Below are 26,310 nucleotides of genomic sequence, written 5' to 3' on the forward strand. Positions count from 1 at the left end.
TGATCACCACTGCCATGTACCCATAACAACAGCCTGGGTTTGGGTTTGCACTGTGAGGTCAGCAGTGTCGTGTGGTGTGGAACTGTCTTGGGCTGAGGTAAAAGGCCCTTTAACTCTGTTAACTGTGAAGATAGCCCTTGTCCCTTGTCAGCTTCTTCTGAGAACTCCAAAATGCTGTGCTGATACTTCCTAGTAAAGCCCACAGAAGAAACACTGGTACAACTTGTGGTGGGAAGCAGCTGGAGGAAGGAGGGATGGTGGAAGCCCAGTAGCTGGGTGAAATTAGTTTATGTTTTATTTTTTGTTCAGTTAGAGGTTAATTTATGTGATTTAAATTTTCTCTGTCTCTGTTGTAACAGGAAGTCAATACATATTTTCTGATGGACACAATGTCTACGTAGAATGGTTATCACAAACTCATGGACATGCTTGCAGTTCTATACTCGACAGCTTAGGTGAGATGCTTCATCTTCTAAGAAATGCCATGGACCACTATTGTCTACAGATGGAAGAATGTACCACTGTCACTTTCTGGGAAACTGGTTTTCATACATGTTTTTACTATGATGGGGAACGAAGACCACAGAAAATCATTAATGTCAACACAAGGATTGTGTGCACTGGTGTGAGGTATACGGCTGTTACCTTAACCAGGAATTGGTTAACTTAGATGAATATTGCTTGATAGTAGTTTCCAATTTTCATAGTCTTGTCTGTTCCCTCCCCCCACTCAGATGATGTCTACTATCTGTTCCCCTATTGCCTTTAGTTTTCTGCCCCTTGCAGTACGTGTTTGATATAGCTGCCTTCATCCCCATCACCTGACACAATGCGAAGGTTATATCAGAAGCTTAATGCATCTTTAAAATGAGTGGTACATAGGTTAAGTCACCCGAGAAATCTCTTTTAAAGCATTCTTCCTCTAGATCCAAATGTTTATGCCATTTTGAAAAAATGAAACCAAAGGAAAGAACTCGAGGTAACTGGACCTGTTTGAAACTACTGAATCCAATCCTGCTTTCTCAAGGGTCAGCTATGACAGGAGTCTGGAGCCACTGTGCTATCAGTTGGATGTATAACAGTAGAAAGGCAGCCTATCATTTCTGAGTCATTGCAGATGTGTTGCATAATGAAGCAAATGAAATCACATGGCCCCAAGAAAAACACTTACAATCTCTCCTTCTTTGCCTCCGAAGTCTAAATAGAGCATTCTGATTCCATCATCCGAAGACATTTTGAGCTTCTCATAAGGGGACTGTATGATTGTCTTGGGAAAGGCACCCTCCTGAGGCTCAGTAGAAATAGAAAATCCATTGTCATAATGAACTGTCAAGCGGCATTCCTGGTTTCTGTAGGTGCAGGCTGGGGTTGGGGGACAGGGAGAGGGGAAGACACGGTGGAAATCAATCCATCAATCCATTTACTCAGGCACTTAATGGTTTTAGTTTCTTCAACCCAGTGTCCACCCACCAATTTCTTATTAACGTGAGAAAAAAAAGTAATAAAATCCCTACACTTCTTGGATTGACTTTGATTTTGTAATTTAGCAATTGTCAGGAACTGGGATTCAGTGGATGTTTTCTGGGCTCTAGTCCTTATCTGGCCTTATCACATGTATGTCAACAGGAAGGGTATACTTGATTTCCTATGACCAGGTGAGCCTGGCTTTCAGCCAGAAACAACATTTTATTTTAGTAAAGTAAGCCACCTCTGCATCACCATCATTAACAACACCATCATATCACCTGCATGGGTATGCACCCATGCATGTACACACACATGCATGCATGCATATATGTACATATGGTCCTGTCAGCTATTGGTTCGAAGAGGCAAACACTCCCTTATCATACTCCATTATGTAACCGAAGTTGTCATATGCAACATGCATAAGAGGTCCTAAGTGAGTAGTTTAAAAATAATCTACCTTCATTATAAAAAAAAAAAGGCCAGCTATGCCAGGTGGTGGTGGCGCACGCCTTTAATCCCAGCACTCGGGAGGCAGAGGCAGGCAGATCTCTGTGAGGACAGCCTGGTCTACAAAGCGAGTTCCAGGAAAGGCGCAAAGCTACACAGAAAAACCCTGTCTTGAAAAAAACAAAAAACAAACAAACAAAAAAAAAGGCCCAACAAAGTTCCTTTAAGTTCCCCTAAGATTTGGGGTTCCGGAAATGCTGCTTCAGAAAGATCTGTGATGTGACACCTTTCACGAGGAATGTGTCTCTGTCCCCCTGCCTGTGAGATGTACAGAAGCCTGGAGCAGTGGGAGGGGGGCATGTACAGGACACCTCCAGTCCAGAGGAACAAAAGCATGAACCTTGTAAGACTGGTGCTGGCTTTTACCTGAAAGCCCAGATAGTGGAGCTCTGTAAGCCTATTTCCTGGACAGGGAGGGGGCAGTTGCCAGAAGCCATCTTATAAGCTACTATTGCAGAAGGACTACAAATGTATCCTTTAAATCTTCATCATAGATTTCTGGAAAAGCTTGTCAATTATCAGACTGGGTTTAGTTTGCCTCATAACACACTGTTAACAAATCTCTATAGGTCAATTGGTTCAGGCCTTGATCTGTACATAACTGAATTTTTAAGGAAACCAGGACATTTTCTTTGCTGGGGTGGGGCTGAGAGCAGCACTGTCCCATAAAAGTGCCATTAATTGAGAAACCACTCTTTGTCACCCTTACCTCTGCTCTGCTTTCTAAATATACCGAGGACAATGTCACCATTGACTTCAGAAGAAGAAATATTTCACTAAGATTATGGGGCTTAAAAAAAAACTAAAGTTTGCCAGGTGGCGGTGGTGCATGCTTTTAATCCCAGCACTTGGGAGGCAGAGGCAGGTGGATCTCTGTGAGTACAAGGCCAGCCTGGTCTGCAGAGCGAGATCCAGCATAGGCACCAAAACTACATGGAGAAACCCTGTCTCGAAAAACCAAACCAACCAACCAACCAACCAACCAACCAACCAACCAAACAACCAAACAAACAAACAACAAAAACCAATGCTCAGAGAGGAGATGATGACCACCTGCGATATTTAGCTTTGAAAGTTCAAGTCCTTTCTCTGCGGTTTCTTCTTCCTTTCTCCATACCCTGACACTCAAATGTAGAGGGCTTCAGGGCAGGACATTGACAACGAGTTTCTCAGCCTTCCTCTCTCCCGAATAGTGACAGATGATGACATTGATAGGGAATCCCTCCAGACTTTGGGGGAAGAAATAGGATCTCTATAGGCTGCAGAATTAGGCGCCCTTTCAAACGGAGCTGTGATGAACACATATGCCCCTTCTCTGACTTACTCTAAATATGTTTCATCTGCACTATAAGCTCATCTTTTGCAAAGCTTTTCTCTGATAGCTCTGAGTGCTCGGCCCTCTGCCACCCTACCCCCAGTCCAGGGACAACAAAGGACTGTGTCACACAGGTAGCAATGGCTTCCTCTCCTGAGGCCTCCCTTTTGCCAGTTTTCATGTCTTCTTACCCCTGCAGCACACATGCATAAGCTCTAAGCATAGTTTTATTCATGCTTTCACCACGTATGAACTTTTAAAGATGCGTGATTAGTTATTCTGAACTAGTTCTGATGGGCTTTGATTCCAGCACACCTCGAATGGTGTCTGCGGCCTTTCCTGGGTAGAATCAGTTCACCGAAGAATTTCTCATCTCCATGGGATCCATTAAACACATGCCCATGTTACACTAAGCTCTGATGAAAACAGAAATCATACCCTGTGTGGCCCCCCCCCCCCCCAACTCTCCCCCCCCCCCCCACCCCCGCCCCAGCCCTGAGTCTCTGGAGACATCTTCCAAGCTGCAACTGGGTTGTGTCTTTAGTCACTTCCATCATTTCTCTGCTAGCATCCTGCTAGCTCTGATTACACAATTCCTTATTATCTTTCAGCCGGTGTGTCACCAACTTTGGCATTTCATTTTCCTATTGAGGGAAAGAGTGTCTACAAACTAAGTGGAATGTCAAAATTTTTTTCAACCCCCCCCCAAAACAAAACAAAACAAAACAAAACAAAAGCCAATCCTTTTGGACATCTTCACTATTTCCTAAAATCATTGCATGGAGTGTGAACTTCACTGATACTACACACGTAACGTTATTAAACGTAGCATTGGAGTGGTTTGAGTCTTTTCCAATGCTCATGTTCACAGCCCGTCATTCTCGCCAGCTACCATAGGCACACAACTTTCAGGAACACTTCCAGCTGGTCATCAGCGATGATAGGAAACATTTAGGGACACAAATTAGTTTCAAGATCACCATCCTGATCAAGCCGGGCATGGTGGTACATGCTTCTAATCCCAGCATTTGTGAAGACTGTCAGTTTGTGGCATGCCTAGGCTACCTGGTGACATACTATCTTAAAAAAAGATGAAAGAAAAGGTACTGGTTATCTTGGGTCTACTACAGCAGAAAATCTACTACACATTTAGAGACAATTTGGAAAAAGCCCGCCACACGCTTCTGTGTGTCGCATCTTTTAGAGTACTTCCGGTGTTTGAGAAGTGGTGTCTACTCCAGTACTCCTCAAAGACTGGCCCATGGCCCAGTAGCATTACTGCATTCTGAAACTTGTTATCTGAGAATTCTCATCCACCACTCCATCCTGTGGATCTGAGTCTCCAGAGGGAGGAGAGGGTCAGCCATCCATGCCACTGAGTAGAAAATTGGTACAGGAAAATCTTGGTATGTCTTTTCTAGCTGTTCTGCAGGGGTGGAGGGGTCTTCATCCTCTAGATCACAGTGGAGCCTGATGGACAAGTTACAGATGGACACCATCCTGACAAGTAGCTTTTTAGCCCATTGGACTGCGATCATTGACAGTGGACCCCTTCCAAACTATTTCTGCCCCTTCATTGATGCCAGGGATAGAGGGAGCTCTGTTGGAGTTCTGGAACTTTCCTTCTGCTCTACTTCCTCTGACTCAAATGCCTTTCATTTCTATTGTTTCTTACAGACTGAGCTCCAGTGTTGAGCTCAGTTCAGTACTAGTTATCACTCAGATTCAGTTCATATTGTTCATAATCAATAACCCTACTAGTGTATGTCCCCAAATTTCCTTCCTTCTGAAAGCCATCCATGAGGTCATAAGTAGGAAGATGAAAATGATCCTTCAAGTTACCAGCTTCTCCTTAATGAAGATTCGATGAGATGCTGTATAAAGAAAGCCTCTAGTTACGTCTTAGAGGGGTAAACAGTGTCTGTAATTGAAAAGAATTTAAGCTTAACTCTAGAATTTTGTTTCGTTTTGTTTTTGTTTTTTGAGACAGGGTTTCTCTGTGTAGTTAACGCTAGAATTTTAAGCATCCTCAAAGACCAGTAACAGAAAATATTTTGAGGCGAGAGAAGTAACAGGTTCATCTTTCCAATATTTCTGTCTCAGTGGGACATTGGTAGCTCATAGGCAGCAGTACTCACCAGTGGTGATTTCAGTAATGAGCTCCGCTGAATTGTGGCACCCCTGCACTATGCTCCTCGTCCAGTGGGAGAGGTCTCGGCTGATCTCTGCCCTGAAGAGATGGGTTTCAATTCCTTGCTTAGTACCAGTTCGTGTTGCAAAGGAGAGATCCATAGCAGCCTGGGGGGATCCTTTCCCTGGACCTGAATGAACCAGCCTAGAGAGGACAGGGTAAGAGGAAGAGGGAAAGATGGAGAGAGGAAAAGAGATTAGTATTAAATGCTCTCTTAAAAAAAAATCCACCTGGCCCATCACCTAATAAATGCCCCAAACGGATGCACTGCTCTCCTTGTTGTGATCTCAAGTCAAAGATGTGACTCTCCAGTGGTTTTCCACCATCTTTTCTCCAATGGCAGAGTGAAATTACAAATCATCCAAGAACTGTGCATTTGGTTAAATATTCAGAAGTATCAAATAATATGATATGATTTGTGCAAATCCAACTATGCTAAGTAAATAAATAGATGAATGGGTGAGAAAAATAAAGACTAGAATTCTGTGTAAAATTCTCTCCAGTCCAATTCCACCCCTACTCACGTGCATGTTTCTGCCTGGTCACAGGAAAGGGAAATGAATCTATGGTACTAAATGGGCATGAGACTCAATTTGTCACATCTCAGGGCTGGAAGGATCTGGCTGTACTGAACATATCTCTGGCTCTGCATGCAGTTATGCAGATAGGCCCTAAAGACAAGCAGACAGGTGGGGACTCCATTGAAAAAGGAAGCATCTGTTTATCTGTCCAGCCTAGAGAAAGAACTAGAAACATTAGACTTCTGAGGAAATGATAGAGGGTTGCCCTTTAGTGGATATTTATGAGACTTTTTAGAAGTGTTGTTTTTCAACTGCACAAGATTTTCACACATGCTTCCCCTTGGCATGAAATGTGACTTCTATAGTAAATAATTCCCCAGAAGGCCACACTTAAAACATAAAGAATCAAAGTATCCTGATCACCATCACTGGCTTCTACTTCTCATATGTCCCCTGGAAGCATGCTCTCTCCTGCTTGACATTTCAGCCCCCTCCTCTTCAGAGTGGCTCTCATATCAATCATTCTCAAGGCAGCACAGTATAATTTTATAAATGTTATTTCTCTCCAGGGTATTTGTATTCTCATCCTTATCTTTTAATATGGAAAGCAACACTGTACCATTTTCTAGAAAAATGCCAGGTGCCTAGCCACCTATTAGATAAGAGTTACATTCTTAGACAAATAATTTGTTACCTTGAGGGTTAAAATATGGGTAAGGAAACCGGAAAAGTTTATTTTCCCTACAACACATAAATAGGAGAGAATGAAATCATTAGTGGAGGAAAGTGTATTATATCCTGTGGAATTCCCAGTAAGAAGTTTGTGTAACTCTGAGGCACTGTCCTTCATTTGTAAAGATGGAGACTGATGGGGGAATGATTTGCCACGCCACTTTGAGGAAAAGGGTTATTGGAAAGTCTGTTGGCTGTGAGGTTCATTGCAGTTATGGAATAGATAAGTAATTAGGTAGGTAGCCACTAACATATATAAAGGGAAGTGGGTGTGCATGTGGGTGCATGAAGAAATTTAACATGTACCAGGTGAGTCCGGTTTGTTCTGGCAGGAGGAGGCCATTTTGGGGTGAGAAGTGAGTAAAAGTGACTGTGCTGCTGCTGTGGATTAAGACTGAAGTGACACTAAAGGAAAGAGAAGTTTTCTAAATTCTGGTATGGGACTTAAATGGATCGAGGTAAAAATTCATCAGAGAAAACACCTTTTTAATACAAAAGTAGAGATAACCATTTATGAGAAGCAAGAAAATACATTATGGTTTTAGTTGCTCAAGGTGGTGCATGCTCATGAGTGTGTGTGCGCGTGTGTGTGTCTGCACACATGTATGTGAGTACATGTGTGTTCAGGTGTGTGGTGATATTGTGTCCCCCAATATATTGCACACCCTAATAAACTTATCTGGGGTCAGAGAAAAAAATTCTGCAGGGAACCATGACCATGCCTAACAGTGACTTTGAAATCTTCGAAAAGAAGATGGGGACCCCACAAGGAGGATTCCACATGGACTATAATAATATCACTAAGCTGACAAACCTCACTTTGTACTACAAACTTCTCAGGACAATTTTGAGAAGGCTAGCTGAGATGATCCAGCCTCACAGACTACTTGAGCAAGGACTTGAGACAAGCCCTGAATTTTCCCATTATGCAGAGACTGGACAACAAAGGATACTGATACCTTTCCCAGGACTTGACAATTAACCCCAAAATTTTCTTTTCAGGATCCCCTAAAGAAGTCCTCACCCCAGAAAGCAGGAAATAATTTTAAGAAAATGATGCCCTCATTTCCAAGAGGTAGGGTGGGTGGGTTTTGGTCATTCAATGGACTTATGGATAATTGTCATTATTCAGGATGGCTGGTTACAAGTTGTTATTGTTAATGGTCAGGAAAAAAAATTGAAAAAAGGATATTAGATTCAGGTTTCTTGTTTAGGAAGAAAAAGAAAAAAGAGTATATAGATAAGATGTAGATTTGAATCTATTCTGATAAATAAAAGAGATGTTGAAATAATAGGATAAAAGTGTTGATTATTGAATCTACTCTGAAAAGAAAGAAGGGAAGATGTAAAACAATAAAAGGTAGATTTTTGAATCTACTCAGAAAAGAAAAAAAGAGAGAATATGGATATGATAAAATAAAAAGATAGATTATGCCAGGCAGTGGTGACGCATGCCTTTAATCCTAGCACTCAGGAGGCAGAGCCAGGTGGATCTCTGTGAGTTGGAGGCCAGCCTGGTCTACAGAGGGAGATCCAGGATAGGCACCAAAACTACACAGAGAAACCCTGTTGCTAAGAAACAACAAACAAACAAACAAACAAAAAGGTAGATTATTGAATCTACTTTTATAAAGGAACTACTTGTTTTAAATATTTTACATTGGATTAGATTTTTCTATATTGTGAAAGACCATTATAAGAGAAATAAGGAGACCCCCCCACTAGCTCTGCTAATTGTAGATTCAGTGGAAAATACTGCACTCTGCCCCCACGCCCCATACCAGAAAGTTAGCCCATCATGCTGTGCTAACAGGATGCTTGCAGGATAACCACCTGCGGTTGTGCTTGCAAGATAAATTGCTTGAGAAGAATGCTTGCAAATAACCCCTTGCTAGATAAGCTCAGAATTCGTTTACTCACCCAGACTCTGAGAAAGACCGTGGAGACATCTGGACGCCAGATGTCTACACTCTGGATGACCCCACTCCCCTGCCCTGATGGAACCTGGACTGTGAGCCTTAGACTCGGGGTCACCAGCTACTTCTCGCGCTGGTGTCCCACGAGCTCGTGCTAATAAAGCTTCTTTTGTGACCCGATATTGGAGTGAAGCTGTCTGTTTTAGACGCCGACCCTAACAATTGTATACAAATTTTGTATTGGACTCAACAAAATAGGATAAATAATGAAATTTTTTTGTCTGAATTGGTCAAATATTAATGGACTGGACATTGTTAATATATATAAAATGGAAGGGTTTTTTGTCTGAATCTGTCAAATGTTAATGGACTAGACATTGCTAATGTAATTCTTGACTGTATATATTGTATATACTTATTGGATATAGTTTTTCTTATATTAGTTATAAGCTTCTTTTATTATTTTAGACAAAAGGGGGAAATGTTGTGATATTGTGTCCCCAATATATTTTGCACCCCAATAAACTTATCTTGGGTCAGAGAACAGAACAGCCACTAGATAGATTAAGAGGCCAGAAAATGGAGGCCTTTAATCCTATCACTTGGGAGACAGAGATCCAGATGGATCTCTGTAAGTTCAAGGCCACACTGGAAATAGCCAGGCATGGTGACATACACCTTTAATCTCAGGAAGTAATGGCAGGAAGCAGAAAGGTATATAAGGTGTGAGGACCAGGAACTAAAAGGCTTTTAGCAGCAGTTCAGCTGAGATCCATTCGGATGAGGTCTCAGAGGCTTCCAGTTTGATGAAACAAGATCAGCTGAGATGTTGGTGAGGCGAGGTTGGCTGTGGCTTGTTCTGTCTCTCTGATCTTTCAGAATTCATCCCTATACCTGGCTCCTGAGTTTTTTATTTAATAAGACCTTTTAAGATTCGTGTTAAACAGGCATGTATGCAGAATGGGGATAACCTCAAGTGTTGCTCCAAAGCTACTGTCTACCTTTCTATTTTTGAGGCAGGGTCTCTCACTCCTCTGGAACTCACTACATAAGCTAGAATGGCTGGCAAATAGTCCCAGGAATCCTCTGTGTCCACCCTGTCCAAGTTCTGGAATTACAAGCTTGCACCACCACACCTGACTTTTCAAGGTGTTTCCATACTCAAAATTATATAAGTTTCAATTGCTTTAAGAAGTATATTCATCTATTCTCTTTTAAAATCTTAATACCAGGCTTAGTTGAGCACAAATGCCAGGTTGCAAGTTGAACTGAACAGGGAACAGGTTTGGGAGGCATAAAATCCTGTGGTAGAACCCCACTAATTTTATATGCCACATATTTAAAAAGTTTTAAAGAATCATTGCCTCATAAGGTAGTGTTGTGAAAATTAAATAACACCACTGATATACTGTTACTTGTTCAGAAACCAGCATGTGGCTCACACTCAACAAATACTTTTATTCCTTACACTTACAAGTTTAATTCCTGCCCCCACAGGACCAGGGTTATATATAATAATTTAAAAAAAAAAATTAGTTCACTGTCTTGTATGTCATAGTCAGCACTCAAATAAAAATCGATCCTTTAGGCCTTAACTGTCCTAAGTTGTTTTCACTTTCCAATTCCTAAATGATTTCCACCACTGACCTCAATTCTGTCACAATCAGGTGCTGGTGGTACTGTATTATAGAGGCAGAAGCAAAGTGAGAAAAAGTGCTGCTAACCGCAGGAAAATGTAATGGAACTCGGTTAGTATCACAAAAGCTACTGCTTGGAAAAGCCAAGGACTTCTCTAAAGGTCAAGCCATGGCTTAAGAAGTCTTGGTGATATTTTATATATATTTACACACACACACACACACACACACACACACACACACACACACACACATACACACACACATATTAGCTGGCTCCTAAAATGATTTTGTTGTGTTCTTCCAAGAACTCCTAACAGTGTGTTTATCTAAAATGCCTATCAAGCATCAAGCATCCTAGGCCAAACAAAACAACACCTGTCTCCTAGGTCAGGTGGACAGCTTTAGTTCTTATGCAATTTAGGGTGAGACTCTTCTTTCTTATACAACCTTACTAATAGACCCCTAACTTCTCACCTAACCACTTCTAGGAATGTAGACTGAGCACATAGATCCCCTTTTTGATATTCTAACCAGTCATTAGCACTCAGTTGACCTCCTCTTTTACCATTCCCATTTTGGGTTGTAAAAGAAAGCCTGAAGGTCACTGCCTGAAGAAAATTCTTACCTACCTTTACGACCCTGTAAGAATTCGATCCTGGTGACCTTGCTCAGCCAGAGGCTTGCTATTACTTGGGTTTACAACTGGATTCCTGAGAGACTTGGGGAGAACTGAGAGAATAAGGAGACTAAATGGCAGCGACAGAGAGGAAGAGAGGAGTGGAGAACTTGAGGACAGAGAACTGAGAGGGATAAGGAGGATTTTGACCAGAGAGAATGTATGGAGGAGATGGAAGACGAGGAAGAGCCAAATGGGGAAGTACTGGCTGGGTAAGAATGAAATAAGAAGGACCTAGATGAGGCAGAATTAAGATGAGAGAATTCAGATAGAATTCAGAGAGAACAGCAGAGGGGGAGAGAGAGAGAGAGAGATCGGGCAGGAAAGGAGCTAGGCACAAGAACAGAACTGAAGCTGTGTAGATAGGATTTTATCTCAGAGGAATAAAGTAGATAGACAAAGAGCTTCCTGAAAATAATTCTCGCTGTTCATAGTTTCTCTTCTAAGTCCCTGGGAAGTATATTATTAAGGCTGGTCCTTTCAATATTATACCAAAAAAAAAAAAAAAGATGTACAGTTGTCAGAGAGAGGGAGAGACAGAGACAGAGAGACAGACACACAGAGAGAAACAGAGAGAGAAAGAGAGACACAGAGAGACATTGGGAGAAAAATGTATCTCAAATTAATTTTTTCAAAAGAGTTTATAATATTGGGACCAATTACAACTAGAGAATGAAATTTGTTAAGAAATACCCACGTGGTAGCTTTGAGGGAGAAGGGATGGAACTGCTAATGGAATGTAACAGGTCTGAGAAAGCCCTGAACCAGGCCAAGCCATGCCATGCACCAGGATTGCTCTGCGGGGGGTGGGGGGGGGGTGGGGGGGTGGGGGGGTGGGGGGTGGGGGGGGACGATGAAAGAAAGACTTGGAGATGTGACTATTGGTGATTTTATTTATTTAGAAAAATATTTATCTTTAAAAAATTAGATTCCTCCCCCACAAAAATTACACTACACAATTTAAAAAGCCTTGAGACTGAAATGAACCCAAATCTTTCAGTGATTAGATTCAGAACTTTCTACTACTAAAAACGTAGAAATTCAGACTCAATGTGTTTTCACTGTTCTGGTTGTTTCTTGTTTAATATTAGTGGCAATTTAGTGTTGGAATAGAGAAGCCCTCACCTGTGTTCTCTGCATTTATTCATGCATGGGTTTATTCTATACTGTCTATGTATGGGAAGAACACAGTACACACAGGCTATTGTTATAGAGTAGTTAACATCCTCAAAAGGTGAAACTATACCTGTGGCTTCATTAGTACCTTACCCTGTCAACCAGGCTCCAGCAAAGGTACAAGAGAGAAGCTGAACCCTGTAGATTGATCTAATAGTAGTTTTTGGAATTCAGGCATCTTATGAGGGACAACAGAAGAACTTCATGCTCTATTCAAGTCCCTCTTCCACCCTTCCAACTGAACATCAAACAAAAATTGCTAATTCATTCATCCCATCAATCAATAAAGATTTCATTAATCACCAGGTAATGTATCTAAAAAAGATTTATATAGTCTGCAAAGTTTATGGACTGGGCATCCTCCTCAAATTCATATACTGAAGCATCATCACCAAAATGACTGTGTTTGGACATAAGAATATTCACTGTGGTGGTAAGGGTGGAGGATTTAATCCAACAGCAATGTCTTTAGACATCTCTATATGCACAGACACAGAGCTCCATAAGGGAACAGATATAGGCAGCTATCTGCAAGCTAGGAAGACAGCTTGCACAAAGAACCCAACAAACTGATTTTGAACAGCTTAACTTTCAATGCAGGAAGAAAGAAACTCCTAAGCCATCCAGTCTATGGTACCTCTTTATAGTGCCTGCTTTATACAAGGCCCACTCGAGTCTCAAAGCAAGTAGGACAAAAATGGATCAAGCCTTGATGGGGGACAGTTTGAAAGATGAGGCCTTTACTCATCCTGATTCACAGTCTCTTTATTTCAGGTCCAGCCTCTGTTCTCGGGAAATCTTTCTCCAGTAGATAAGTAGTGGAGAGTGTGAGCTAGGGTGGTAGGAGTGGTGGAGAATCACTTTGTCTCCTTGGGACAGCCTATTCAGTACCTCTCAACTCATCCAAACTCGACATATCCTGCAGCAGAACTTATGTAGAGAAGGGCCGTGGGCTCTTAACAATTTCATGATTTGGTTCTAAGTTGAGGAACACCAGGATCTCCAAAGGAGGCTGTTTCCAGCATGAAGGAGAGAAATTTACATGGAATCAAATGATATTCAATGAATGTCCAGATGAGGAAAGGTCTTTGAAGAATGCTAAAGACAATGTCAGTTTCTCTTTAGATACCTGTGGGATGGACTAATACAGGAAGATACAACTCTGCATCTTTAGCGTTTAGTGATGTTGACTTGAATGTGAGAAAGGTTGCAAAGCAAGGCCGGAAGTGGCACTTCTCAAAGAACACCCCTGCTTCAAAGCAATTCATGTTCTTGCCCAGGAGGAGCACACAGTGAGACCCCAAAGGCCCTTGACTCAGCGTAACTTGGTCAGTGCTGTAGAGAACACCACAAACCCAAACCACACGACAGGAATTAAGCAGGTGACAGCCCTGTGCTAGTCCCACTAATCAGATCACACCAGAACTGAAGCCATGCAGCGCCAGGCACCGGAGTCTACGCTTTCATGAATGCCCTCTCTGGATTCTGCCTCTTCTATGGGGAGAAACACTGGAAATGTATGATTTCCCTTTGGTAACTCAGATGAGGTATGAACGCTTTCTAGCAAGACTGCAGTTGCCAGAAGGTGCTCCCTTGGTAAGCACCGTTGTTCACGTGTTAAAGCTGGAAACTGCTGGACAAACAAGTTTCAGGGACTCAACTTGACCTGTGTGTGCGCACGCACACTTGGATCTACACATACAGAAGCCAGAGGATGACCCAGTTTCTTTTCCTATTACTACTCTCTACCTTACTGTCTTGAGACAGAGTCTCTAGGAATCTGGAGCTTATTTCAGTTAAACTGGCTGCCTAGCAAGCTCCAGAGAGCCTTCACTACTGGGATCATAGATGTGTAATGTGTACACATCTATGTTTTTTACATGGATGCTGAGGATTTGAACTCAGGTCCTCATGTTTTCACAGCAGGTGTTTTAACCCACTGAGCCATTTCCCCAGCCCATAAAGTTGTCTTGATAGTGGAGCTCACACCTACGCATAGTGCCTCCTCTTGAGGTAAGGCCCCTCCTCATATTCCTCAGTAGACTTACTCACCAGAATAAGAGCCTTCTCTGATGCCTCATTGATTGAATGATCTCAACACTCTTCTTGACATGTGATAGATGTAGGTTGGATATCAGCGTGGTTGCATGCTTTTCAAATGTTCCTATAATTCAAGCTTAATTTTGCAATGGAAACTATGCAGGTACACAGTTGATCTACTTTGAAATGTTTTGAAAATTTGGGCTCAGTAAAGGGCTTCCCAAAAGGCTCTTTATTTGTAGAACATCCTTTGGAATATAGCTAGATTTGGGAAACTGAATGCCAAGTAAATGTCAGTGGATATTAAGTCATCATTTGGACACTGAAAAGGTGGGCCTAATATCTCTCTGCCTGAGATTTTTTTCCCCTCAATTCTGCCAGAAACAGCATTTTTATACTCCTCTCAAGATTCTTCCCAAAGATACTTTTTCCTGTTTTGCAGTCTCAGGGGAACCCAGAAATAGCTACTATTTATCTTTCAATTATTTTACATTTTGGGTTATTTGTGTATCTTTAAAAATATGACCATCTGTCTTTTATCTGTAAGAGGAACTAAACTATAGCAACCAAGTGAATGCTTTATCCTAAAAAGGTAACTCTTCTACCCAGCAAGGAAAACACACTGGCATCCCGAGACAGGCTTCCCGTCGCTGTGCAGACGTCATTTCCAAGCTTCTTCTGAAACTGAGCAACCCACGGGTGAATTTGTGCCTCCTCTATAAAATGAAGATGTATATTCCCATGCTTGGAAGCAAAACCCTAACCTCCTGAAGCATTTTACATTTCTATTAGTTAGGAGTATGAATAAATAACTAACCAACCACAACAACAATCAAATAGGACAATATAACACTGTGGGGGGAGAGGCAAGAGATTGAAGCCATAGGTAGGAAAAGGCACAGCGGAGAGAGCCATCGGAGAGAGCGGAGAGAGGATCTAACCTCCAGCTCTTCTGCTCACTAGCAGGCTACTTGCTTAAAATCTCCTCAGCTCAGTTTCCCCAACTCCAAAGGAAGGATGATAATCTACCTACTTTATGTGTGGATTAAATAAGGTGGTATGTGAATGCTGCATGTAGCCTTGGTTAGCACATAATATATTCTAGTGGCTATTTGTGCTGGCTGGCTTTATGTCAACTTGACACAAACTAAAGTTATCTGAAAGGAAGAAATCTCAATTAAGAAGATACTTCCATATGATCCAGCCATAGGGCATTTTCTTAATTAGTGATTCATAGGGGAGGGCCCCGCCCATTGTTTGTGGTACAATCTCTGGGCTGGTAGTCTTGGGTTCCATAAGAGAGCAGGCTGAGCAAGCCATGAGGAGCAAGCCAGTGAAAAGCACTCCTCCATGTCTCCTGCATTAGCTCCTACCTCCAGGTTTCTGTCCTGTCTGAGTTCCTGTCTTGACTTCCTTCCATGATGAAAGTACATGTGGAAGTACACATTGAAAAAACCCTTTCCTCCCCAAGTTCCTTTGGTCATAGTACTTTATCACAGTAATAGTAACCCTTAACCAAGACACCATTATCATTGTATTGTAAGTTAGAACAGGGTAGGGGTGGTTACTTCCTTCTGTATCCTTAGTACCCAGCACATTTCCTGGGCAAAAGAAGACCTCAGTAAATATTACCAAGTGACTAAATGAAGAGCCATATGATTAGGAGGACACCCACATAAGAAGCTATGACTAACAACAGCAGCTGTCCACTACCTCCCCTACTGTCCTCAGCCATTCAACCACTCAAAGCAGAAATAGCAAATGGCCATCTAAGCACTTGGCTTTGTACTCACCAAATAGTGAACGTGGACTTAAAGGTAATGAGAATGAATTACTTCCTGAGGATGCCTGACACCCACTTCTGGTTTTCCCTTTAAGTCTCCCTTTACCCACTGGTGTTTTTTAGTAGTAACTTGCTGGCTTAGGGAATTAAAGTTATCATTTTGGCTGGCAAAATAGAAGTCAGTTTTGTTTTTTAAAGTGAAAGTTATTAAGATTTTCTACTCTCTCTCTCTCTCTCTCTCTCTCTCTCTCTCTCACACACACACACACACACACACACACACACACACACACACAATGGGTTCCTAATGAAACTTAAAAAATATCTTAAACTAATGTCATAGATCCTGGGACTAGGACAATTAATCAGTCATCAGTCAGTGAAGGAATCAGTGGCTGAGCAAGTAGGGGGACCTGAGGTGGAGCTCCCAGGACCCATGTAAAAGTCTAGTGTTGCCTTGCATGGCTGTGGTCCCACTACTGGAGAGGTGGAGACCGGAGAGTCCCTGAGGCTTGCTGGCCAGCCACTGTAGCTGCACTCCTGAGATTCAGGCTCAGTCACTGACCCCCCTGTTATAAGAAATAAAGTGAAGTGAAATTATGGAGGCAATGGATGTCCACCTCTGTCTTTCACAAACTACTCACATATTCATGTGCATCTGTATGCACATGTGCTCAGACCCAAACACACCACACACACACCACACACACACACATATACACACACCACACACATACCACACACACCACACACACATATATGTACACACACACCACACACACACACACACACACACACACACACACACACACATACACACACACATATGCATGAGTGCATGCACACACTACTTCACATGTCCAAAGTGCAGCTTACATGAAGCTTAGACTAGATGCATGATACACCACTTTCATGTTCAATGTTTTATTCTGGATTTAGGGGAAATTGCTTTAGGATACTTGTTCTTGAAAGAGACCATGGCATGAGCTTCTCCCTCAGCCAATAGGAGACATACTAGGCTACATATTTATTTTTGAGTCCTTAGATATGGGCTCCTCGTTTGACTGCTTTTTTGAGAAAAACAAATAAACAAGCAAGCAAACAACAACAACAAAACCAAAAAAAAAAAACCAACTGTCTCATAAGGGATACTTACACACTAATTTAATTCCAGATAGGTGTTAGAGAATGTTGCATAAAATGTTCCATGTACAAACATTATTATTAATATCCTTAATTAAGGCAACAACAGTTGCAGCACACAGATTCAGCCAAATTAGGAAAATTACATATTAGGTAACTGGGTTGCTAAGCAATATTACATACTCATTTTACTTAATTGCTGTAATTAGCATCTCCCAACAGATGCCACAATGCAAACCAAGGAGAAGGGGAGAGGGAAGGGGAAGTGGGAGGGGAAAGAGAGGAGGGTGAAGAGATGACAGAGGAAGGAGCGGGAAGGAGAGGGGAGGGAAATAAAGGAGATCTTTTAAAATTCTGTTAACGCTAAGTACCCTTGTCCATTGGTCACCCCAATGGTGCCCAACAGCCCACAGACATCTCATAAAGAAAGCAAGAACAAATAATCATGAACACGTATCCAACAGTTGGGTGAGAGGAGTGATCCAGGACCTCCCTGTCACCAGTAACAGCCAATTCATTGCTACGTTTTCACTATCTAAATTTCTGAATATGGTTGGGAAAATCACTCAAGACCCCATCTTCCAGAAAGTTTGTAGTATTGAGAGATTTTGACTAGCCATGGAGATGAACGTAACACAGGAGAATGAACAGGATGGCAGTGTGGAGCCCACTCTTGAACTAGTTCTTGGCATTAACCAAGTGGAGATGAGTGAGTGTCCTCTATCCACTTACTCATTTGCCCGTGACCTTTCAGGGCCAGCTTTCAGAGACAGTACGAAGACTGAGGAAATGATACTCAAGCTTCCATCAATGCATCTGTTTCTACAGTACCTCTTTGAACATGGTACTTGGGGCTTCAACTAAATAAGGAGTCTATGTGCGATCAACAAGATGCCTAGAAACCCACATTTACAGTTAAGAATTTGAACCCAGTTCCATAAGCCTATAGGGTCCATACTCTTTCTATTACACCAGAAGGGCTGGGCAGGGCCAAGCTCCAGATCATCAGATATAGACAGAGAAAGAAACTAAAAGGCAAAAGTAAAGTGACTTCAGGTCATTTGCAGGTTTCTTTTATTCATATTAGGCTCCTCACCACAACTAAACAAGACTTGTAATCTAATGGATAGTCTCATTTTATAATAAGTCAAAGCCTTAAGAAACTATCCTCTGAAGTTAGTTGACATTTTATTATTTAACACTGTTAGAACCGTACTTTCCAAGACATTCTATGCAACTTCTGTTTACCTCTCAATAGTCTCTTGTCCCATCTATGTTTTAATGAGTTCAACATGTGCCTCAGTGAACAGAACACATATACCAAACTGATCTTTGAGAGCATCTCCAGGTAAATCAATGCCAATCAAAATCAGATCTGTCCCCCTGGGAACTGAACCATGTACGATCATCCAAGCAACCAGCTCTTAAAATGTCTGGCTTTCTCTTTCCCACATTTTCTTTTTTCAAAAATTCTGCTATTGTTATCTCTTTCTAAAGTGTTGGTTTCCAACCACACATGGTTCCAGAGGAAGCCACCCATTGGCCACCTACCTGCAGTATTGTGACGTGGCATTCAGAGCTAGCCTTGTGATATGGGTCTTCCACTTTTTCCCACACTTCCTGCCCTCTACAGACCAGCCACCATTTCTTCTTAATCCTGGTCCTCATATCTTAATGATATTAAGACACCAGGTATCTTTGATGCAACAGTGTTTCCTTTAGAATGATGTGGGCCAACCTACTAATCAACAATTCACACTTTCATTTGAGTTATATTTTCATATCCTAACAATTGCTAGTGTTGCTTACTGAGCAATCATTTGGCGCGTCTCATTCTCTTTTTTTCCTTATAATTTTATTTTATTTTTATTTTTTATTAAGAAAAAATTTTCATTCATTTTACATGCCAATCAAAGATCCCCTTCTTCCCTCCTCCTCCCACAACCTACCTCCTACTCCCCCTCACAAGAAGGCCAGGCCTTCTATGAGGAGGCACATCCAGTAGGGGCAAGTCCAAGCCCTTCCCTCTGTCTCAAGGCTGCACAAGGTGTTCCATCACAGGTACTGGGCTCCAAAAAGCTCTTTTATGTACCAGGGATGAATTCTGATCTTACTGCCAGGGGGTCCCCCAAGCAGATCAAGCTACACAACTGTCTTGCCATCCAGAAGGCCTAGTCCAGTCCCATGTAGGCTCCACAGTCGGTGATTCAACTTTCATGAGCTCCCACTAGTTTGGTTTGGTTGTCTCTGTAGGTTTCCCCATCATGATCTTGATGCCCCTTGCTCATAGAATCCCTCTTCTCTCTCTCAGACTGGACTCCTGGAAGTCTGCCTGGTGTTTGGCTGTGGATCTCTGTATCTGCTTCCATCAGTCACTGGGGAAAAGCTCTGTGATGGGCATGTCTCATTCTTATGCTTTACATCATTTACATATATAATCTCAATTAGCCTTAGTAATAAGTGTGGGAATCAGAAGATACTACTGCCCCATCACACAGATGAAGAAACTTGGATGTTGAGGCGTGACGAGAATTTCTCCAAGAACAGATTATAAGCAAGGCCTCCAGATTCATTCAACTCCTGGTTTGTCTAATGCCAAAGTCAGTCAGTCCTTTCAAGACTGGGATCATGAGTTGGAGGCTAACCTAAGCTAAATAGTGAGTTCCCAGTCTGCCTGGAGGCACTGATGGTTTTGTAGGCAGGAGGACAGGAGCCAGAAACCAAAGAGTGTGCTAGGCCCAGATGGAATGGCAGCAGGAAGAAGGCACACCTCACACTTGACCATTTGACTGGGTTCAATCTACATCCTAGAGCCTTTAATCCTTTCACACCACCCTAGGGCAGGCCCATGGAATATGCCACATTCCCAAAGAATGAGCATGCCTTCCAGGCTGAGCATGAACACCATAGTCTGTTTCTAATTTAACATTTCACAAGTGCAATTGGTTGCATTCCCAGGGCAAGAGTTTCTCAACTTTTGAAGGTTGGCCTGAGGCTACAACTACTTTTAGCATTTAGAAACCAAGTTTATTCCTAAGGCAACAACACCTACCCAGCATGCTTGTAGCAATGTTCCGTCTTCCTGCCTCCCAGGTGGCATAAAAACAGAGAAGTGCAAACTCATCATTTTCTTCTCTACCTGCTCTAGACCCTTCTGTCAGGCCCATAGGTCACATGCCTGCCTGTCCTAGACCCTTCCATCAGGCCCACAGCATGCCTGCCTGCCCTACACCCTTCCATCAAGCCCACAGCATGCCTGCCTGCCCTAGACCCTCCTGTCAGGCCCACAGGTCAGCACGCCTGGTTCATAGCTGTGTTATTCTCTTGCAAGCTTTGTGTTTCCAAACTTCCAGCAACCACTGGGACTGGGTGAGCAGAATTTCTTCATTAAACCTTCTTAGAATTCCAGAAAAATCTATGACCTTAATCCTCACTCTCTGTAGACTCATATGATTTACCGATTACAACAATAATAATATTAATAATAAAACCACCCATACACCTACTCCATGGGTCAGTGGATCTTTAGAAAAAATATTCAGCAATCTCAAACAAACTTTAGCTAAGCCAAATATGTTTTCCCAGGGACTCATAAAAAGTGGAGGGGTGAGAATAGCTAAAATTACAGCATGTTTGCAAATGTCCTGAGTGTGTTGTTTGTTGTAAGTCAGAGGTGCCTTGTCAACTCCCCAAGCCAAGATGACAGAGAAGGTTGTCAGTAGGAGTGATGACTGCTTGCTTGTAAACTTCTCTACATGGCAATAGACACCAAGAACATGCTATGAGCACTTCTGGTAGCACTACTATGAAAAACAATCTCTCTCTCTCTCTCTCTCTCTCTCTCTCTCTCTCTCTCTCTCTCTCCATACACACACACACACACACACACACACACACACACACACACACACACGCGTGTGTGTGTGTGTGTGTGTGTGTGTGTGTGTATATATAAATTACCTGTGTCTGAGTCTTTAAAAAAAAACTCAACCAAATTAATCAGCAATGAATTGGATGAAGAAGTAACTCAATTAGAAGAAACCACTTTCCTGTTGATTGTGGTGCCAGCTAGTCCCTGTGTGTGTGAAGGAAGACAGTACCTGTGACAATCTGAACAATATTCCCTAGGACTGCTAAGGGGAAGAGACTTATGCCAGATATTATGTTAAATATGGCTGTTTGGGTCATTGCTCTGAGCAAAGTGGTGAATGTATGAGTGAATTGTGCACCATCTTTAATTCATATTCTGAAGTCTTCACTGCTCTAGTGTGACTGACCACATCTTGAAGTAGGACTTCTAAGGAGCTAATTCAGGTAAAAATGGTCATAAAGAATGGGGCCTCATTCCTCCTATGGAGACTCACAGAGCAATTGTGTCTTGGTACATGGTCTCCAGATGTGTCCCAAGAAAGAGGCTCTGTGAGGACACCCTGAAGAGAACCATCACCAGAAACAACTATGCCAACTATGCCGGTACCCTGCCCCTGGACTTCCAGCCTCTGGGATTTTGGAGAATGAATTTCCTCAGTCTAACTGCAGGTTGAACATTTCATATCAAAAACTCCAAACTCAACTTTGTAAGCACTAACATGATTTCACAAGTAGAAAATTCCATATTGTGATCATGAAACAGTTTCATGCACAAAGCTATTGTGTGGAGTTCCATTTAGGCTGTGTGGATAAGATGTACATATAACATAAATGAATTTCCTGTCTGTGTTTGGGCCACCTCCCCTAAATATCATATAATTGGTACATAAATGTTACCAATCCTGAGAAAAATTCAAAATGTATTTTACATAACAAATCCTCAACTTGACTGACTAGTATATTAATTATATTGTGACTGTCTTGCTGTGGTAGACATTATTAACCATCTTTCTCTTTTTTTTCTTCAGACAGGGAAGTTAAAAGAGGTAACCAGCTCAGAATCACACAGACTTTAAACAGGGCTTGACTATATACTCTAAGTATGAATCCAGGTCCATCCAACCATTCACCTCTGTACCAGCAAATACAACTAATTTATGGAAGTATTTTTAAAGAGACTTTTCATTTTCATCATTTGTGAATTTTCAGTTAACATGCAAAGCAATGGGTTTCCTTTGAGCCTTTGTGTGCATATCCTCGAGAAATGCTCATAATCACACACCCTGCTCCTCTATCTCAGGCTCTCCCCTCCTCTGAATGCTTCGTTTTCTTCCCAAATAATGAAATCTAAATTCTGCATATGAGAGGAGAAATAATATTTTTGAGACTTTGTGTTTACTTAGTTTTACATTTTACTTTTTTGATAATTAGCTTTTAAAAGCTGTCTTGGGTAGCGCTATGGCGACTGATCACATGTAAAGTTCAGGTGATCATAAGTTTGCAGTGTTTTAAAAAGGTAGCAATGTACTTGTGGACACCAAGTAGAGAAAGGGTTAAAAATAATGTTTGAGCACTTACCATGTGTCAATCCTACTCTAAGAAATTTACATTAATGTGATAATCATCGCAACCAGTCAGGTAGGTATGGACAGAGCTTCTCGAATTACAGACAAATTATGGAAGGCAAAAAGATAAGAAACTTGCCTAAAGTTATAAGGCTGGCATTTGGGGACAGATTGTTAACTTCCAGAATCTGTGACCTGGAAGGAGCATTGGTATGACACTACATGACAATTAGTAGAGAGCCAAGGAAGATTGCAAATACCAACAGAAACTGACCTGTTACCACCCACAGCTACACTTTGCACTGGGACCCAAGGCACCACTTTCTTTCATTATGAGATTGAGTGACAGGAAGTACAGGGTTAAGTTGTCATGAGAGTTCCTAATTAAGGACACATCTCGACCCAGCTACCTTATGCTCTTGTCATCGTGCCCTACTTTCAAGGGCCTCAAACTATGAGCCAACAACAACAAAAATCCCACCTTCTTATTTGACATTTGGTCACAAAAAGAAAGAAGTATCTGATGCAGGAGGGAAACAAAAGATTTACTTGATGAATAAGAAGTTAGTGAAGCAGTCTGGGGTAGCCACCATGAGGAAGGACCCCATTTTTCTCTAGCTCCCACCCCTGCTGCTTCCAGAAATGATTCTGCTGAGAAACTGAAAGTGTCAACCCAGCCCATCCTCCACCTCTAAGAGTCTGTTTTGTGTGCAAGAGCAGCTCCAGTTACTCCTGGAGGGAACCCTGACTTCCAAGGCTCATTTGGAAGCCCTGCATGGATTTGCATAGAGGCACCATCTCCTGAGTCAACAGGGAGGGGAATGGGCTTTGTTTTCATTGTCTAGTTTATGAAAGTCTTCACATGGAGTTTCCAGGGAGAAGCTGAACAGGAAAAATGACCTACAGTGGCTGGTATCCAAGGCAAAAGTCTATTAAAAACCTATTTCTCCAAAGCACATTGTCCCATGGGCTTCATAGCAAAGGCATCCCACTGAGTGCATTTAACAAATGAGGGCTCTGAGAGATAGGAGGGTTGGTTAGCCTGGAGGTAGGCACTGTTATGGAAGAAGAGAGACTAAGATGAAAATTCTTTGCTCTTACAGTTCAGATTACCACTCAGGAGCACATAGTGGGATGCCTGCCAGCTGGTGGGGATGAAGTGGGAATGAACTGAGCCACCTGAACATCCCGAACACTCCAACTGCTAAATGGAGGGAGTTCCAAGTAATATGCATGGCCCTGACTTTATCCTTGCATGTGGGTAGGTCTTGTGCACTTACAGAATGAATTCCATTTTGCACCTCAGTGGTTAGCCTGTGTTAGTTGGGAGGATGATGCTAAGTTGAGGAAGCATGTCCTGCCATTGGCTCTCCTTTAAGATTAGTGGTAGACTCCAATATTTTAATACCATGTTCTGTTCTAACCAACTACATCTATATACTTTAAGAGTTTTTCCATTTTCATTCTCACCCCAGATAAAGGTCTATGGCTTTAGATTTCTTTATGTGGTTTGCTCACAATCCATCCCTGGCATCTGTGAACCTGCACCGCATCTTTTTGGCATACCTGCCATGGAAGCTTTTTATATCCCACACCCTGTTTCTGAGAATCCACCTTTCCTTCTGGAGACTTTGTTTATAAGGACCACCTGTCATCTGTCTGTTTCTTTGGCAATGGCCTTGACCATGGAGCTGCTGCACCTGCTTATGCAGCCAACATTAAGACCCGCCCCCCCCCCAAAGATGACAGCTATCCAGTTGCTGAAGGACTCCTTGGGGGAGGGGCAAGCCTGCTTACTGAGCTGAGTTGGGACAAACTCTGAAGGAGTCATAAACCAGTGCTCCTCAACTTAAAATGGGATCGAACACCAAAAATATCAAGTCCACAACTCATTGATTACATTTACCCTAATAAACACCATAATTTAGCAATATAGGACACTGTTGTTTCTACTAAGGTATAACTTTTCAGCATTATCATAATGTCAAAAAGTTGAGGCTGAGCCGGCAAAAGTCAGACATGGTGTGTATAACAGTGTATATACTCTAGGAATAGGTATGTGCTCTGGCCGACAGAGCATTCAGTAGTCCAGGGAACATCTTGGACATGTGCTGTCTATCAAGGTAGCCACATAGGTTATTGAGAGCTTAAATGTATTCATTAAGACAGAAAACATGCCGGGCGGTGGTGGCACACACCTTTAATCCCAGCACTTGGGAGGCAGAACCAGGCAGATCTTTGTGAGTTTGAGGCCAGCCTGGTCTCCAAAGCGAGTTCCAGGAAAGGTGCAAAGCTACACAGAGAAACCCTGTCTCGAAAAATCAAAAAAAAAAAAAAAAAAAAAAAAAAAAAGACAGAAAACACACTTTTAGTATTATTTACATTTAATTTGGTGAAGTAGGCATAAGAGGCTAGTGGTTGTCATGTTGGAGGGTGAGGCCTTAGAGTTCTCTGTGGGATCAGGTGGAGGCTGGGAAACTATATCCAGTGCACCTTGTTGGCTCCTGGCCCATCTTATCCCAGCTTCCTGGTCTTCCTTAGAAGCACCTGTTTAATACTTCCTTTCCACTCACTCACTGTCTCCTTTTCCACCTCTAGGGAGACTGGCCTACGTGAAGCCTCTCTAGGCCTTCCAAGTTCACCAAGTGACATTGCTGCTGCGATTGGTCTCATTCTGGAAGAGCTGGAAGTGACCACTGGGAAGCAACTATATCTCCAGCAACTCAAGACTCTGTACTCTCGCAGAAATATGGTTTTATTTTTACCTATTTGTTTCTTTTTTCTTCATCATGGAATTGGAACCATTGTCTGAATTCAGCAGTCACCCCTTGACCTTTGTGATTTGTATGCCAAAGGTAAGGCTATCTACCCTGATCGTATCTGTGACTGCTACCTTCTCCAAAGATTCTCAGTGGTCCCCAGGGCTCAGGCTGATAAGAGCACACAAAAACAGTGGAAAGGTTAACTCTGAATTCCACCACCTGAGTGGACCTCAGTACCCTTCTGACACTGAGCCAGTTCTTTAACCCTTCTGAGCCTTGGGGTCTGAATCGGGAGGAGACACTGTGTCACAGGCTTACAGAATGGATGGATGTAAGAGCTTCAGGGGAGACTTATGTCAAGTGCTGAGCACCTGCCCAGGCCAGATACTGGTTCTCATCTCCTTGATCTGCAAGGCCATGTCTGGTGCTCTGACCCCACCACACTGCATTGTATAGGAAGCCGAGGCTCTGTGACTGAATTTCTCTGCTTTCTCACAAGCCTTGCCCCCTACTTCAGCTCCCACCATTGTTTTCTGATGAGTTCCCTCACTCAGGCTTCACTTCCAACATTACTCTTCAGCCCATCTCCAGGCAGTGGTCAGTATCCTGTTGCTGTATTTGGTCTAAATAGTTCTCTGGATACTGCTGCCCATCAATATGTTTGTTCCCGGAGTTTGAACTTTATTTTACCTCTTTAGTTTATGCCTTAATTATAATTTCTGGCACATAACACATGAATTTCGAATGTTGAGGAATGAATGAATGAATGAACGAATGAAAGAAAAGGCATTCATCACCGATCATCGTTCTCATACGCTGTGAGGAGGAATCTGAAAGTGAGCTGCAGTTAGTTTTATTTCCATGGTTCCCGAGAGTTATCCAGGAACTACCCTATTTTCACTGATTGTTTTTCCTCTTTTGGGGGGCCTGCCACCAAGATCCCGATAAATCATACATGGAGGCTTATTACTTATAAATGCCCAGTCTCAGTTTGGCTTAGTTT

At 42.3% G+C, this 26,310-nt stretch overlaps 1 protein-coding gene across 1 annotated transcript in view; it reads right to left on the reverse strand.

Annotated features, from left to right (window-relative positions):
- The window catches only part of Sntb1 (syntrophin beta 1), a 251,274-nt gene that overhangs the window by 4,994 nt on the left and 219,970 nt on the right, over positions 1 to 26,310 (reverse strand). The window contains exons 6-7 of the mRNA XM_036208878.1: positions 5,431 to 5,627; positions 1,172 to 1,362 (exon numbers count right to left, since the gene is read on the reverse strand). Coding sequence (XP_036064771.1) covers positions 1,172 to 1,362; positions 5,431 to 5,627 — 388 coding nt within the window. The remainder of the gene's footprint in view (positions 1 to 1,171; positions 1,363 to 5,430; positions 5,628 to 26,310) is intronic.

Source organism: Onychomys torridus, chromosome 16, assembly GCF_903995425.1.
Source record: "Onychomys torridus chromosome 16, mOncTor1.1, whole genome shotgun sequence".
NCBI lineage: Eukaryota > Metazoa > Chordata > Mammalia > Rodentia > Cricetidae > Onychomys > Onychomys torridus.